General features: G+C 40.6%; 1 protein-coding gene across 2 annotated transcripts in view; it reads right to left on the bottom strand.

The window, feature by feature from the left end:
- The window catches only part of lama4 (laminin, alpha 4), a 186,382-nt gene that overhangs the window by 42,230 nt on the left and 126,265 nt on the right, over nucleotides 1-17,887 (bottom strand). For both annotated transcript variants that reach the window (XM_079831493.1, XM_079831492.1), the window contains exons 19-25: nucleotides 13,588-13,773; nucleotides 12,215-12,354; nucleotides 6,045-6,209; nucleotides 4,626-4,771; nucleotides 3,148-3,310; nucleotides 2,917-3,050; nucleotides 2,556-2,727 (exon numbers count right to left, since the gene is read on the bottom strand). In XM_079831493.1, the coding sequence (XP_079687619.1) occupies nucleotides 2,556-2,727; nucleotides 2,917-3,050; nucleotides 3,148-3,310; nucleotides 4,626-4,771; nucleotides 6,045-6,209; nucleotides 12,215-12,354; nucleotides 13,588-13,773 (1,106 nt within the window). The remainder of the gene's footprint in view (nucleotides 1-2,555; nucleotides 2,728-2,916; nucleotides 3,051-3,147; nucleotides 3,311-4,625; nucleotides 4,772-6,044; nucleotides 6,210-12,214; nucleotides 12,355-13,587; nucleotides 13,774-17,887) is intronic.

Raw genomic sequence — 17,887 nt, forward strand, 5'->3', positions numbered from 1 at the left:
GACATGCTGAAACATTTGCCACTGTACCTGGGATGAAGACATTTCACACGCGACGCAAGCAGAACACCTGCATGTGAACTCCTGCAGTGTTCAGGGCTATCATAGTTGTCATGTCAACAAATGCACGTGCGATGCATCCACTGTTGTAAGATGACAAGAGTTTACGACAGTAGTAGAGGACAATACTGTTTCCCAACTGTAGGGGGACCCCGAGAGCAAAACCTACCTAGTGCTGCTTTAAGCTTGCAGATTCTTCACATAGCATGCCAAAGCAACCTTATCCAGGTCTCGCTTTCTCTGTTTACATACACCAATCAGGCATAACGTGACCACCTTCCTAATATTGTGTTGGTCCCTCTTTTGCTGCCAAAACAGCCCTGGCCTGTTGAGGCATGGACTCCACTAGACCCCTGAAGGTGTGTTGTGGTATCTGGAACAAAAATGTTAGCAGCAGATCCTTTAAGTCTTGTAAGTTGCGAGGTGGGGCCTTCATGAATCAGACTTGTTTGTTCAGAACATCCAACAGATGCTCGATTGGATTGAGATCGGCGGAATTTGGAGGCCAAGCCAACACCTCAAACTCGTTGTTGTGCATCTCAAACCCTTCCTGAACCATTTTTGCTTTGTGGCAGGGTGAATTATCCTGCTGAAAGAGGCCACAGCCACCAGGGAATACCGTTTCCATGAAAGGGTGTCCATGGTCTGCAACAATGCTTAGGTAGGTGGTACGCGTCAAAGTAACATCCACGTGGATGGCAGGACCCAAGGTTTCCCAGCAGAACATTGCCCAAAGCATCACATTGCCTCTGCCGGCTTGCCTTCTTCCCATTGTGCATCCTGGTGCCATGTGTTCCCCAGGTAAGCGACGCACACGCACCCGGTCATCCACGTGATGTAAAAGAAAATGTGATTCATCAGACCAGGCCACCTTCTTCCATTGCTCCATGGTCCAGTTCTGATGCTCACGTGCCCATTGATGGTGCTTTCGGCGGTGGACAGGGGTCAATCAGCATGGGCACCCTGACTGGTGTGCGGCTTCCCCACGCATTTGTATTTATTATTTAATTTGAACAGGGACAGTGCACAATAAAACATTAACCCTGTATATAACAAGGAGAGATGCATTGCACCGGGTTTTAGCAAATTGCTATTTTCCACCCGTAGTCCCTGGGCAGGTAAATAAAACATACAATAAATTAAGCTACTAAATTCACAGTTGTGCAAAATTTCAAGTACAAAATTATCAATAGACACATATCCACATCATTAAAACAATTAACCCCCCTCCCATCACCTTTTATAAATAAATACCCCCCCCCCCCATCTCTCTCTCACACACACACAAACTCACAAATGGCCACAAATTTGTTGTGACAGTGCATCGATGAACCTTGGCCGCCCATGACCCTGTCATCGGTTCACCACTGTTCCTTCCTTGAACCACTTTTGATAGATACTGACCACTGCAGACCAGAAACACCCCAGAAGAGATGCAGTTTTGGAGATGCTCTGACCCAGTCGTCTAGCCATCACAATTTGGCCCTTGTCAAACTCACTCAAATCCTTACGCTTGTCCATTTTTCCTGCTTCTAGCACATCAACTTGGAGGACAAAATGTTCACTTGCTTTCTAATATATCCAACCCACTAACGTGTGTGTGATGAAGAGATAATCAGTTTAATTCACTTCACCTGTTAGTGGTCATAATGCTATGCCTGATCAGTGTATATGCGAAAGTATAAAGTATTCAGTATTATTTTTTGCATTTTATGTTGCAATCTTATGCTAAAATGCTTTAATATTTTTCACATCAATCTAGGCTCTAATAAACAATGTAATTGCTATCAGATTGCAAATGAGCTGTAATGAGCTATATAATGAACTGTAAATGAGCTATCAGCCATTTAAAATTGCATGCCTGAACTAGTAATTTATGTAACACTTTACAATAAGGTTCCATTTGTTAACATTAGTAAACTGAAATTGAAATTTGTTTCACAATAATATTCTAATATTAAACTTTTTTTTACCAATGGTTTAGGAAATATCTTTAGAAAAATGCTAAATAAAACTTTTTATAGTGCATTATTACTATTATTAATATTTGTATAAATGTTTGTTGTTGAATTTCGAATGTATATTATTTATGCACTTTCTGTGTTAAGATTATTGAACCATTAATTAATAAAGATAACTATATTAGCTACAGTTTTGTCATCTGCCACTTTAAATGCTTAAGCTCTTTAAAGTAAGATGGATTCTGGTTGGCTGTCAATGTTTTTATCCTTCATCAACTGGGAAAAAAAATTATTCTGAAAGTGATTCCAATGATATTGTTTCTTTGTGCCCGTGTGCCGTTATTGTTATAGTTGTGCTGTGGACTATTATTTTATATTTAGAATGTTATCCTTGGTGTGAGTGGGTCTTTACTCTGAATACCAAAATAATTTCTTTATACATATATTTAACTTTTTCAGTTTTCTAGTTTTGTCTCAGAATCCAAGAATCAGTGCAAAATAATTTAATAACAACATTTATAATGAAACCATATTTACCTCATTAACCATGAGGAATAGAATGCCGTTGTTGGCAACAGTACGAACTTCGATATCAAACCGAGTAACAATGCCAATTTTGCCTCTTCTCTCAATGTTGTTGACTAAAGCAAATCCGTTGCCATCAAACAAATAACTTGTCACGCGACTCTGAGAGAAAGCCAACTTATGCCTGCAAAACACAGAGAGATTGCAATATATAAACAGACCATATGGTACAAAGTGCCAACTTTGACCTCATTCAAGCTTTGCATATTTATTAGGCTAATGATACCTGACATTGTATTCATCTAATTCTCTGCTTACAAATGAATTAGGCATTGAAAGTAGATGTCACTTTGATATATTTTTTGTTATTTACCTGGGACAAGGCATTGATGCTGCAACATCCATTTTGTAAAGTTGCTTAAAGTTGTACAGACTGATGACATCACTATTCAAAGTCTCTAACTCAATGCATCCAACAAAAGGAGCCAAGCTCAATGCTGGAGGAATCTGGAAGAACATGAAGGACATTTCTGCATAAGAATGTTTTTTTTTTCCATGACCTAACTGAGACATTATCCTAACAGAAAATATATTTTTGTTGCACCTTCACATCAGGAGGAACTCCTCCCACAATGAAAACATTGTCTTTAGGGTCAAGGTCAAACAGTGAGTCTGTCCCATCCCCCTCTCCTTTCTGGATAAACTTCTGCTCTGCTGCGGTGTCTTGACTTGGAACCGTCAGGAACACTTTACCATGGCGACCCAACCTATCAGAAAGAAGGGTAAATCCACTGATTATAGATCATATTATACACAGCAAAACTAAAACTAAGTTCTATTTACAAATATCGGCATCATCTTCCCTTGGCAGAGCATCTAAGATGCATTTGACCCTAACAAGAAAGGCAACACAAATTTTCCTTGGGCTATACGTTCACATAGAGTTTTGGGATTGAGATATGGCTCTCGAATCATCCTGTTCATACATCACCTTACAGTAGCTGCTCAAATACAGTTTGTAGGAACACATAACTCAAGCCCCTTTTCTATTCTCGCAATAGTGACTATTACCTGTAAGCACAATTAAAAAAGTGACTGTGTGATTTATTTAAAGTGCATTTTTAGCATTTCAGTTTGGCTAAAAGCAAATAACACTACCCATAAAAAAAAACATTTAAATGTTGTTTAAATAGTATTTCCGCTTGAACCAGAGTGTTGGCTACTGGCTAGCTTTACTGAATGCTATTTCTTTTTTTATATAAAGACATCACAATATTTATAGTAACTAAACTAAATTAAACACTAACAAACACATTTTTTTCAGTCTTATTGTAAGTGAAAATTTTTATTTCATATTATAGCTAATTTAGCTTTTGTTTATGGTGAAATTAAGTTGTAAAAAGTAAAATTATTTTACAAAAATATTATATGTTTTAACTTAATTTATTTTGAGTAACATTAAGGCGTATGTCTAAAGAAAATATATTGAATAGGTATATGGTATCTAAAATAAATAATGTTCTTTCTTTGTAATGATTTTGTCCCATAAAAATATTTTGGATTAATATTAAGTCAAAATGTAAGGCTTGCCTTGAACCAATACATTTGGTAAAAACAAAGAGTTTTTTTCAGTGCATTGTGACTTATTAAAACTGACAAAACATTATTTGATAAACAGTTCCAACCAATGCATTAGTGAAATCTTGAATAACCTTTAAAATTTGTGTTTTTTTGTTGTTGTTTTTTTACCGTTTTTGATTTTAGAATGTTTTGGTATAATTAGAGTGCAGCAGGATGAAGCTCCGGCAGAAAACAGCAACTGTATCTAAAAGCTTCAGACCTTTTTTTTTTTTGTCATTACAAATTAAAAACTTAACAAAAAAGTTTACAAGGTTAACAAATCTCACTCTCAAAATGTAGGTGCATGTCATGAACATTTGTGCTGTAACTTTATTTAGACTGACACACATATTTGGCTGCTGTGTGTGTGTTTGTGAACTAAGGTTTCCTTGTTTTTTTCTCTCTTAGGTTACCTAAAGAACACCAATATGCAAGATCAGATGATGAAAGCAGATGTTCTACCTCTCCACTTTAACAAGATTGAAGACAGGAGGCCAGGAGCTGACTGGCTTTGAACTGAGTGGAATCTCTATGTCATCTCCTCCCAGATTGTACACATACACCAGATTATCGTTCTTTATGGCCAGTCCCATGTAGTCCTTACGTCCCTGCACACACACAAAAGTAGAATTGACATTTAACAAGACATTCCATTGCAAAAAAAAAAAGAAGCCCTTCATAGCCCTTTTTATTGAGTCATTACATTTATGATGCAGATGATGTCCTGTGGTTTGTAACCAAACATTGCAAAGGAAGGGGGAGGAAGATGGAAAAGAACTTGGGCTTAAGCCAACAACCGAAAGTGTGAAAACAGCCTGATTAAAAAAAGAGTTCACTAAAAGTCATGTGTGCCTTCCACAAGGTTTTAATTAGCAAAGTTTTAATTAAAACTTTGAACCGCTGTAAACTGGGCAAAGTTATATAGTATATAACTTAGAAATAAGTTCTCAATTTCGCTAAAGAGTTTTATTATTACCACATCAGCTCTTTGAATCAATGGTTTGTTGAAATCTGAGTGCAGACTGACAGGCACCTACCGGTCAGAACGTTATTGCATTTTGTTTTTGTATTCCATTGCTGTTTTAAAAAGTTTTTTTTTTATAAAGCAACATGCATGTCTCACTGCACCTTATGTTTTTAAAAGGAAAAAAGTTTTCTGCTCACTGCATTTCATTCTGTGTGAACACCTGAACTATAAACGCTAAATCAAGTACAGCCAGTGCAGCGTTCACTGCTACCAAGAAGAAGGACATCATCGTTAAATAAAAAGACTGTCAGGAAATGTTGTTACATTCTCAACAAGACACAAACACAACCATGGCAAGGGAAAAGTCATGAATAAATATTGGCATTTGTGATTACTGACATAATATAGAAATTATGTTACAGAATTCGTATTGAAATGCTAGCGATGTCTGGGTATGAAGTGTGCGTTCTTTGCGACTGGCTGCAATGTTGTTTTGTACATGGTGTGTCCGTTGTTTAAGCATCTTCACTAAAGGAAAATAAAATGTGAAATGAAGCGAAAAATTTTCCATTTTGCAATAAGTTTCTGGGTGCCATGGAAAGGAGAATACAGCAGGCTACAACGATCTGGCATACTACAGAATCACGTCATCACTGGAATGCAGGCACCTGCATTAACTCTTTTATAAAACAACAAAAACAAGAACAAGAAATTAAGTAGCTTACATTTTAGAGAAAATATTGCAAGCTACTTTTTTCTCTTTTTTTACTCTGCCAATAGTAATGAAATCAAACATTGCATGTCTCCAGCAAAAACAACACAGTTATTGTGTTTAATGCCTGAATGAACGAGTGTTTGAATGAATGATATATTCCCTCCCCCCTTTCGAGCCCACTATTCTTGCTAGTGCTCACTTGCTTGTCTCCGAGGTACAGTAGGAAACGATCTTCTATTGGGTCTTTGTCTGGGTCCACTCTGATGTAGAAACTGATGGACGTGACCGCCTTTAGCTCATCTAGGTTGGAGTGGGGATGAACCTCTACGGCAGACTGGCCATTAAACTTCATGGACACTTGTACCTGCAATTATAGAAAACAGTTCACTTTTAAAAAGCAGCAAACTCAACAATACTGGTCCAAATAATACATTAAACAGCTAAACTAGTAAACAATGAAGGTGTAATTTGCAAGCTGCTGTTGAGAACAGTAACTTGTTTTTTGCTTTAGTTTTTTCTTTGTTCCTGCACCTGAGCCCTGTTTGTGTTTGAGGATGTGCACACCTTTGTATTTTTGCTGTTGAGAATAGCACAGCATTTAATTTGTTGCAGTATAATAATTATTTAATATAATTTCAATTTAAACTTGTATGCCATGCACTTGTAAATACACATTTGTAATGATAGTTTCATTTAGTACATTTAATTTGTTAGTCAAAACATCAAAATAAGTGTACTTCTTTAAAGCATAACAACAATGTATTAAAACATGATTTCAAGTGTACTTCACAGTAAAACGCTTTTTAAAAGTGTGTACTCACTGCAAGTAATAGTAGCAGTTTCATCTTTTTTTTTTTTTTTTACATTTTGTTTTCCATATACCTCATAACCAAATACACTAACAATACAGTGCTTAACAATGAGGACGGATTAATCATTTTAATATGTAATCCTAGAATGTTGAGTTGTTCCTAAAAATTAAGAATGTTTCCAGAGGTGGACAAAGTACACAACTTCCTTACTTGAGTAAAAGTAAAAGTACTACTACTCAAATATTACTCCGTTACAAGTGAAAGTTGTAAAAACAGATTTTTATGTAAGTAAAAGTACAGAAGTATTTGTTTTCAAAAGTACTTAAGTATCAAAAGTAAATTTATAATAAAAATTTTAAAATTTAAAATAAATGCACAATATGCCATCATGGTTTAAGCCAGTGATGCTCCATCCGACATGCTAGCATACGACTTCCTGAACTCATTCCAATACTTGTTTAAAGGTGTCATGAACTGGCTTGTTTTATTTTTTTATACTGTTGTCTGAGGTCAACTTATGAAGTTTGCGTGGTTTTTACATTTTTCACACATTCCCAATATTAGAATCCGAAGGAAGCTTATGCAGCGACTGTGTTCTTCCACAACCAGGCACAACGCAATATTTTACTATCCCAAGATGGCGGCGCGAGTAGATCGCGAGGCTCTGGGTCTCTCCAGATTCTGCAATTTTGCTGTATTTTTCTTGCTCATCTCGGGTCTGTTCGTGCAAAACAGTTGTGCCTTCAAATGTTCAAGTTTACTGGGTTTAACTTGATTATTTGGTTAGGGTTTAAGAAGTGTACTAAAAAACTTTTTCACATGTGTCTTCAAAATGACCCACAACCTAATCAGTTTATATGTGAAGAAATCGTCTCGGTTACGTATGTAACCCTCGTTCCCTTTCAGTCGGTCACGTTCGACGTACGTCGGAACTGACCGACGAATTGGGATCCCTACCAACACGCCAGGGATGCTGGCCCTTCCAGCGCCCTGCCTGAGCTCACTGGACCACTCCTTTGTTGGAGTGGGAGTCAGGGCTCCCGGCAGGGAACTGCTGTTCCTGCAAGACCCACTCAGCGTGACTACACATAAGGACCAACCTATCAGGGTAGTGCTACCCATGGCAGTCTCTGGGGTGGATCCAACCTGGTCCAAGGGGGGAAGAACATGCCCAGAGACGACAGAGCGAGCTCTGTCAAGGGAAAGACACGGGCTAGCCGAGAAGGGTAGCTGGTACCGTGGAGATTACACATATGGGGTAGCCGTTAGGGGACCGCTACATATGGAACCCAGCCTACACACACGTTCCACAAGCAAACGGGTGCAGGCCTGGCATCAGACAGCCGCAACGTCTGACACCGAAGGGGTGGCGGAGGAACTCACAGAGTTAGCCGTTTCCGGGAACTCAACTGGAGTAAAATAGACGCACGTATCCGGCCCAGAGGGCGGGAGTGGCGTTGCAAGCCGACACTAGAACGGGTACTTAGCGCTACTGGCCACTGGGGGCGAGGATGCGGGTAGATATCGGCTCTACACGGAGGCTATAAAATCTAGCGAACGTGTTAGAAGTCACCCAGCCCGCAGCTCTACATAAATCTGTCAGCGAGGCGCCTCGAGCCAGCGGCCAGGAGGAAGCTACACTCCTTGTGGAGTGCGCTCGCAACCCGAATGGGCAAGGCACGTCTCGGGACTGGTAAGCCAAGACTATAGCATCCACTATCCAGTGGGTTAACCTCTGCTTGGAGACAGCCTTTCCCTTCTGCTGGCCTCCGTTACAGACGAAGAGCTGCTGTGAGGTTCTGAAGCTTTGAGCCCGGTCAACGTAAACGCGAAGAGCGTGGACGGGACATAAAGCTAGGGCTGGGTCTGCCTCCTCCGAAGGCAGCACTTGCAGGTTCACCACCTGGTCCCGGAAGGGAGTGGTGGGAACCTTGGGCACGTATCCAGGTCGGGTCTCAGGACAACGTGAGAGTTGGCCGGCCAGAATTCTAGGCACGATTCGTCGACCGAAAGTGCATGCAGGTCCCCTACCCTCTTGATTGAGGCCAATGCCGTCAGGAGTACTGTCTTCATGGACAGAAGTTTTAGCTCAACAGACTGCAAAGGCTCAAATGGAGGACCCTGCAGTGCTCTGAGCACCAGGGATAAGTCCCAAGAGGGTAACGAGGTTGAGGTCCTCACACCTCTGAGAAACCTGACGATTAAGTCATGCTTACCTATTTTTTCTTTTTTTAGGATTTTTGGTATATTTAAGGCTATTGCTGTGATGTACACTTTGAGGGTGGAGGGAGACAGCCTTCGCTCCAACCCATCCTGCACAAAGGAAAGCACAACATTAATCGAACACCTTCAGGGGTCTTCCCGGAGGGAAGAGCACCACTCGCCGAACAGGTTCCACTTCAACGCGTAGAGGCGCCTCGTAGAGGGCAAGGTTATTATAGTTTTGCATTTTTAAATTAGTTTTGATTTTATTATCGTTTTCAAATTTGCAACAAATTTCAGTTTAGTTTTAGTTTGTTTTATAAATTGTTTTGCTAGTTTTAGTTTCGTTTTTATTTTGTGATCACATTTCTATTTAGTTTTTATATATTTCGTTTCAGTTTTAGTTTTAGTAATTATAGTTTAGCTAGTTACCAGAACGAAGTGTAGAGACAAAATCAAGATTTTTAATTTCAGCAAAGTTTAATGTTTGCACAGATTAGAGTTAACTCTTGTGCAGACATCTTAATAATAAAAATAAAATAAGGGAATAAATATTGTTTTAATTAATGCCAAGTCAGTATCTAAGGCTATATTCATGGCAAAAATTATATTACAAAAATACAAATATCATATAAATACAATAAAACCAAGCAAACAAACACGACAAGTCATATTATACACGATTTTTTAAATTAATTTATGATTAAAAAAAAATAAAAAATCTTTTCATGCATAATCTTTCTAAATAAGTCCTTAAGTGAAATAACTTGATAAAAGAGTATTCTTGTTTTAACCCAGGACAATCCAACAAAATATGTTTAACGGAGAGGGGAATCTTACAAAACATGCATAAAGTTGGGTCTTCATCTTTAAAGACCTATACGACAAACAATGGTCTGAGATTGAACAAAGAACCAAATAAATGCAACGTAAAAATATAAAAGTAAAAATGATAAATTCCAGACAAACTCATTCATATTAAAGATGAAATATTGTAAAACAATTAAAAGCTTATTTATTTAAAGATTATTTCTTCAGTAGGCTAGTACAATGAAGGCATTGCCATCTGACTACAGCCAACACAAACTGTTGTGAAGACAGTGTGATTAAATAATGAAGTGTATATGCTGTCTGTGTGTGTGTGTGTGTGTGTGTGTGTGTGTGTGTGTGTGTGTGTGTGTGTGTGTGTGTGTGTGTGTGTGTGTGTGTGTGTGTGTGTGTGTGTGTGTGTGTGTGTGTGTGTGTGTGTGTGTGTGTGTGTGTCTGTCTGTCCTGGTATTCCCTACTTTGTGGGGAAATGTCTCCACACGGATAATAATATCAGTAGTAGTAAATGATTTGTAAAAACAATGATAACACCTTTGAGCCTGTCAATATTATGTGAACATGAAATCTCAAACACACAGCATTACTTGCTGTTGTTTCTGTTGTACCTCTGTCTCGCGTCGCGTATGTAACGCCGTTCTAAAAGCATTGTATTTAAGTTCAACGTGCGTCTCATTACCATGTGTCATTTCCCATTTCACTGCCACGAACGCATTCTTTGTGAACAGTCGTTTAGGACTAGCGATGTGTTCACTGCACGCGTCGCGTCACAGGACAGCGGATAATCTCCTCAGCTCACTCACTTCACGCGCTGTAGCTCCATATACAGACACTCCCTCAACCGCTCCAGGTCAGATTTTCCGCCACAGTAAAGAGAGCTTATTAATTACGAAAACTAATATTTATTTTTGCTAATTATTATATTATTTTCTTTCAGTTAGTTTTTCAGTAAGAGTTGTTAGTTTCGTTTAGTTTTAGTTTTTCATTTATTATGATTTTTAAAATTTTATTTCAGTTTACGAAAATGTTTTTTGACCAATAGTTTTAGTCTTAGTTTCAATTTTCGTTTACGAAAATAACCTTGGTAGAGGGGGCTGTAGCCGAAGTGATGGTGTCTACCACTGCTTGTGGCAGGCCACCTAGAGCCTCCGCGTCCCGTCCAGGGGCCAGACATGGAGATTCCAGAGGTCTGGATGCGGGTGCCATAGAGTGCCCCGCCCCTGAGAAAGCTGGTCCTTCCTTAGCCACTTCGGGGCACATCGGCCAGGGAGGGGCTGTCGCGAGGAGTGTGAGTTCGGGGAACCAGGTCTGGCTGGGCCAGTAGGGCGCAACTAACAAGACCTGCTCCTCGTCCTCCCTGAGAAGGCTCACTGGGGGAAACACATACTTGCGTAGGTCCCGGGGGCCAGCTGTGCGCCAGGGCATCTGTGCCTAAGGTACCCCCGGTCAGGGAATGGTACCACTGGCAATGGGTTGACTCCAAAGAGGCGAACAGGTCTACCTGCGCGGCTCCGAAGTGGTCCCATATCAGCTGGACGCTCCGGGGGTGGTCGCCACTCGCCCGGAGCTGTCGGCTGACGAGAGAGCTCGTTGGCTGTCTGGTTCAGCGCACTTGGGATGTGAATGGCACGAAGTGACCTCACAAACTTCTGACTCCACAGGAGGAGATGGCGGGCGAGCCGGAGCATGCAACGGAAGCGTAGACCAGCCTGTTGGTTGGTGTACGCAATGGCCGCAGTGCTGTCCGAATGGACCAGTACTTGTTTGCCCCGAAGTGGCTTCTTGAACCGGGCCAGGGCAAGACGTACCAAGAAAAGTTCTCTACTTCGAATGACCGCTCTGTTACAAAGCTACTGGCGTCATTCCAGTCATTCTCCATCTTTGCGAGTCAGACATCTGTCAATCAGTCCGTCACTGCGGGTCTCAGGTGCACACCCCCTGCTCAGCCCCGCCCTCGGTTCATCCCCTCTGTCTCCTCTGGGCCCTGCCCACTTTTCCATCATTTTTCCAAATATTGCCAGTGGGTGGAGTTAGGCTCTGAGCTGGGGTTGAGTTACCTTTTAAACCACCGTTGACAGAGGTGCTGTGTTTTGTTTATGCTGTAATGTTGCTTCACAGAATGCTCTCTTGCAGTGTTGCTTTTTCCACTTAGTATAAGCTTCTTTAAGCGTAATTTTTCATAAAGTGGCTCATATTTAAGGCACTGAAAGGTGAAATAACAACCGCATTTAGCTGTGCATGTGGCCTTTGTGTCTTTGAACATAATAATCCTTCTTGCCTCAGATCCTGTTTCTATGGTCAGAGCTATTTTTTTTTTAATTGGTGCATGTCATCTCTGGATTATGGGTAGTTCTTCACAGTGAATTTTGTGTGGTTCTTTCCAGAGAATCCAATATCAACTTATGGTAGGTCTGTGTTAAAAGGCTTATAATAAAAAAAAATCTAAATGGAGATTCTGAATGGGACTAAATGTATTGTGCTCTACAAGTGGGTCAGTCAAAATTATGATTCTTTTTATTGCCTGCTGTACCTTCTTCGCGACGCTGCGGGCCTGTGCGATGAGCTCTCTGATTTTCATGATGTTCGTGGAGACATTATTCACAGGTTTTTTCTCTTCAACCACACGCAGCTTATTGAGCAGCTCTGGCATGATCTCTGACAGGTTGTCAACTAAAAAAATACATAGAATGAGAGGGAGAGAGAGAGAGAGAGAGAGAGAGAGAGAGAGAGAGAGAGAGAGAGAGAGAGAGAGAGAGAGATTAATACATTAGCAGTAAGAATACATTAGTAACAATCTTCATAATCAAGCAAAATTCACTAAAAAAGCCAATATGCACAATATTTCTGTTCCAAAGAACTGCTGTGTTGCCCTCTGCTATGTAGACAGTTGTTTTCTAAGGCATGATCCTTCTGGTCTTGGAATGCTCTATCCACCTCAATGCAGAAGTAAACTATTTCCTGTGAATGCGCAACACTTTCAATTCATTAGCCAATTTATATAAATAACTAAAAGAATAACAAAGTGAAGTAAATAGTAAAACTCTTTGCAATACAAACCAGCGGAGCTTGACGTTAACTTTTAGCCACTGTGGCTAGTGATTTCCAAAGTTACTAGCCAGTCAGCATTTCACTGGCCACAATTTTGACATTGATAGCATGGGGGGAAACTGCCATATAGATATTTTAAATATTAGGGGAGACCGGTGAGTGTTGTAGCACAGGGTCAATTTTAACACTGTCAGTTTAACAAGTCAGAAACAAGCTGTGGTAATGTCATCGATATCTTACACTCGCATCACCTTTTTGAGCTCACAGGAGAAGTGGCATGTTACTGTGAGCAACAGTGTAGATTTCATGATAAAAAAAACTCTAGGAAAGAAATTCAAATTTATTAAGATTTTATTTTAAATGCCTAGAAATCATTGTATTGTAGATGCAGTTATTTGACTTATTTGATAATCTAAAGAAGCTGTTTCTCTTTAATTTGATGCTTTGCATTCATGCTAACTTCAAACCCACATGCAAAAATAGATGGCTAAGCTATAGCTGTTTGGGGTAGCTGGCTGTAGGAGAAGAGACTAGCCATTGTTGAGTGTTTTTGCATCATTTTATGACAATGCATTCAGCATGCATCCAACAATGGACATGCTTCCGTTTGATAAAAACCTCACACAGTCTATGCTCACACACTGTCATTAAATACAGCAACATTGGACTTAACCAACAAAGCATTTGCATTAAGCAAACATCAATCTGCAACTATTACTTTTCTAGTGCTTTAACTAGTCAAGTATATTATAAATATAGTCCAAGCCCTGACACTGTAAATGGATGTATAGGGTCTATATTTAGAACTTTTATATAATTTTTCTCTGTTGATGGAAGTGGGTAGTGCTACCATACCCGCCTCGCCGGCAGACAGAACAGCGCGGTCAAATGCTGTGGCAGAATATGTCTCATTTTTCATGTTGCCATCCCACTCCTCCACCCTCTTTAAGATCGGTGTCACTATCTGCAGCACTTCAGCAGAGCGGTTCAGAGTGCCCTCAGCCACTTCCTGAGTGAACTGCAGACGTTTCGGAGTCCGATCTGACATAGAAACACAAAAAATAAACGTATTCGCAAACATGAATTATAACATAAACATTCAAACATGCACATACACATCTACTCTACCTGCAATACTGTAGAAATACCACCCTGGTCAAATGGCATATGAAACTCTTACAAGAGCCTTCTGTCCTATAGGGCCTAAAACTTGACGAACTCTTTGTGAACGTTATGGTATAATTAAAAATCAAGGTTACCAGTTTAAACCTGTTTTGTTCAGTTTGGCAAAGTTCAGTTTCAGTAAAAAAAAAAAAAAAAAAAACGTCTCGGGTTATTACTATAACCCTTGTTCCCAGAGAAGGGAACGAGACACTGCGTAATCATGACGACACTTTGGGGAATGCCCCCAGCGTAACGCGCCTGAAGAATGAATAGAATAAGGCCAATCCTGATTGGTGTTGCGTCATGACGTAGAATGTGACGGCATACCCGGAAGATACAGAGGGACGTCTGAACACAACAGAGATAGCGTTCTGCGATGAAGCAAGCACTCTGTCTGATTGGTGTGGCTATGAGACGCAGTGTCTCGTTCCCTTCTCGGGGAACAAGGGTTATAGTCATCACCCGAGACATTCCCCTTCGAGGGAACTCAAAATGCCTCGTAACTACACTTTGGGGAACGAGTACCCACTATGCCATACCAATCATACCCTACCTAGTGTGAAGCTGGAACCCAGGCACATCTAGGGGGCGAGCACTCTAGTGCCAGGCATCACAGGGAGATGCAGACTGTAATACCTAATGAAAGTGTGCGGAGTGGCCCACCCAGCCGCCTCGCAGATCTCTTGCATAGAGACTCCAGAAAGGAGGGCCACCGAGGCGGCCATGCCCCTGGAGGAATGAGCCCTCACGGATATCTGTGAAGGCAGATTGCGCACCTGATAAGCCGTGGCTATAGCCTGGACAATCCAGTTACTGATTGTCTTTATTGTTTTGAAGCAGGCAGCCCCTTCTTGGGTGAACCAAAACACACCAACAATTGGTCTGACTTTCTCCACTGTGCAGACTTCCCCAAATAAATCCTCTGTAGCAATTATGGACGCAGACATATAGATGAGTTAATCTTCCAATGATTCGATCAAATTAACATCCTTTTCAACAAAGCACAATTCAGCTCCAGGAATTCATCATCATCACGAGGGAGATGGGGGCTTGATTCTGCCCCGGAGCTACTAGTTCTGACTTCCTATGGACTCGCCACCAAACTCAGTTAAAAGAGGACAAAAGGCTCGTGGTTGTCACAAGACAAAGAAACAACCAGACCTCTGTCTTTGCATGACCAGCAAATGAACTCCACGTGACAGCTAAAACTCAGAGTAAGCTCACAGAAACTGTTAGCTTATGGAGTACATCAAATAACTGATTATTGGACTTTCATTCAAATAGCCTTCGACATAACTTGTTAGTGTGTTTACAACTGATACACATGACTATCATGCATGTATATTACTCACAATTCATGCAATTATGTAACTATTGAATGAGTGGATGAAAAAGCATCGTGTTTGGTACCGGTGCGTTCGTATGGGTATAATCCAACAGATGAGCTGAATGAAATCTTTATAGAATTGATCATGTCCTTATAGTAAGAAATTAGGTCTAAATTTACTCTCTGCTTAAGAGCAGGAAACTAAATTCTAGAGATAACCTAATTTTGTGGGAGGGGTGGAGACACAGTCACCCCTGAAGCCTAATTGGCCAGAACCCATCCAGGGGATGGGCAAATGTTTGAGTTTAGTCTCAGAACACGAACGAAAAGTTCAGTTCTGTTCTCAAGTTCAGTTCTCAGTTCTGTTCACAGTTCTGTTCTCTACAGTTCTGTACAGTTCAGACCAGAAGCAGTGCAGAGTTCAGCTCAAGTTCGGTTCCAGTTCGGTTCGAGCTGGTTCGCGGCCTGTTCGCAGTTCAGAGATGAGCTCAGTCCTAGCAGTATGACCAGAGAGAGTTCGGAACGGAGTTCCCAGGAGACGATCTGACGATCGTGACAGACCAACATCAGAGAAAATGGGTTAACAACGATTTCATTCAGGCCATCTGCTTTTCTCTCACTTTCCTTTCTTTTACTTAAAGTTTATTTTATTTCCGCTAAGTCTCGGGTCTGTTAAAGTTTCGCCGTAAAAGTCTCTCAACAACGAGTTTCTAACAGCGCGCTCCAACTTCAAACAACGCCCACAAGACTTCCATCCAGCCGCCAACACCCCACGCGATTGGCCTCCCCAGACGTCGACCAGACCTTCAGCGAATCAAAGATCCGGGAAAATCCCTGTACAGCCAGGAGAAGGGAATCCCCCTTTGTCATACGACACGCGAAACCCAAACGCAAGTAACGCCTTTTTGATTCCAAGCTGAACTGGTGCATTAGATCAAATGTAATAACCCTGCCTAAGAAACGATAGGAGGTTAAATTACTGATCAATGGTTTCTTCAGGTCATGTTTCATAAATGCATAGATTGCTTAGGATTTCATAATTTCTCTCTCTTAGAACTTATTCTTTCCTCACCTTCTTCCTTTCTGCAACGTGTGAATGTGCGAGTGTGTGTGTTTATGTTAGATATTAGTTTGATGTGTTAGATTAATCAATAAAGTTCCGTTTGTATTCAAAGATAACTGTTCTTGTGTTATGTGCTTATCAATTTAATGTCTTGAACTGCCGATCTAAGTTACCTGGCTGTTAAATAGTGTTTCACTATTGTTCGGATATTAATATCCGCTGCAGAGTTGATATTTACGGCCCGTTCAAATGAACGCTAGAAGAGTCATTTGCTCGGCTGTAAAATAGACTCTCAAAATTCCCTATGAATTCATTAAATTCATTCATTTGAGCTAAATATACATGTTTCCCTTTAACAGAGCCCCCTTTAAGTCCTTACATATCGGCGGACGAATAAGTTAAGGTGTAAACATTAATTCTGAATTATTTATACTACATAGTGTCATTCGAGTCTTTCATTTTAATTCAGTTCCCCGTTGAGTTATTATTTTATCTGACTCATAGTCGCTACAGTATTGGTGGAGAATGCGGGCAGTTTAACCTAAATTATAAGCATATAAATCGAGATTTTGTCTTTGAATTACATTTTGAGAGATCAGACCGCTAGACGCGTCTGTCTGTGTGTGCGCGCGCTCGTGACGCAAGCTGCGCGCGCGCCTATTTGAAAGCTGTGTTGAATGAATGAGGAACGCTGTGTAACCCAAGTCTGTCCCTGTTCTAAAACTGCATTAGAGTAATTTAAGATCTGAGATCTCACTATACGATAAGGTAAGAATTAAGCGTGTTCCTTAATTTCTAGAATGCCTCGTTTATAGCCGAATTGATGTCATTGCGTGTTCCAGTGTCATTAAATAGCTAACGTTATACGTATATCAGTCAGCCAGAGAACTGAACGAACTTAAACTGCATAAATTGAAATACCCTGCGAGGAATAATCTCCTCACAGCGCGGTCAGATCAAGCGTGTTCCTTGATCGATGTATTAAAGCCTTATTTATAGCTAATTCAGTGCGTGTTCCACTGTAATTCGAAGAGCTATATCTTCCCTGTGCTAATGTTAAGCAGTTAAAGCTTGCCGGTGTGTGTATCATCTCGTAAAAACACTGCGTGTCCCAGTGTGATTTAAAGGAGAATGATTTGAACCCAAGTAAAGCTGACATTGATAGAATCAACAGTAGAAGAAACCCTGTGGTTCTATATGCACATAGATCCGCCGAGATCAATAGTGTTCTATTTACAGCGCAAAACTGTAACATTGAACTGTAACTGTAAAGTTTAATCTCACTCTTAACAAACTGAGTGAAAAGCCCCACAGAGCAAAACCAGCTACGAGTGGTGTTCCTTATTTTGATTTTCATTGATGAAATGTGCCGACGTTTCACGTAATACACTCGATTGCACGTGCTAAACTTATGTGTAACTTTACAGGGTGAAAAGCGCTGACTTTTCTAGTTACTCCTAACTTTACCCTGTCTGCAATTCACATGTTTGCCGCTAGCGTTTGTTTTTCGCCATAGTCACGACTGCGGCACGGAAGTCAACCAGCGCTTCCGGATAAACCCAGCGCATGCGCAGTGCATCGAAGCCATATTTGTAAACAAA

This window comes from Gobio gobio (genome assembly GCF_949357685.1).
Source record: "Gobio gobio genome assembly, chromosome: 12".
NCBI classification, from domain to species: Eukaryota; Metazoa; Chordata; class Actinopteri; order Cypriniformes; family Gobionidae; genus Gobio; species Gobio gobio.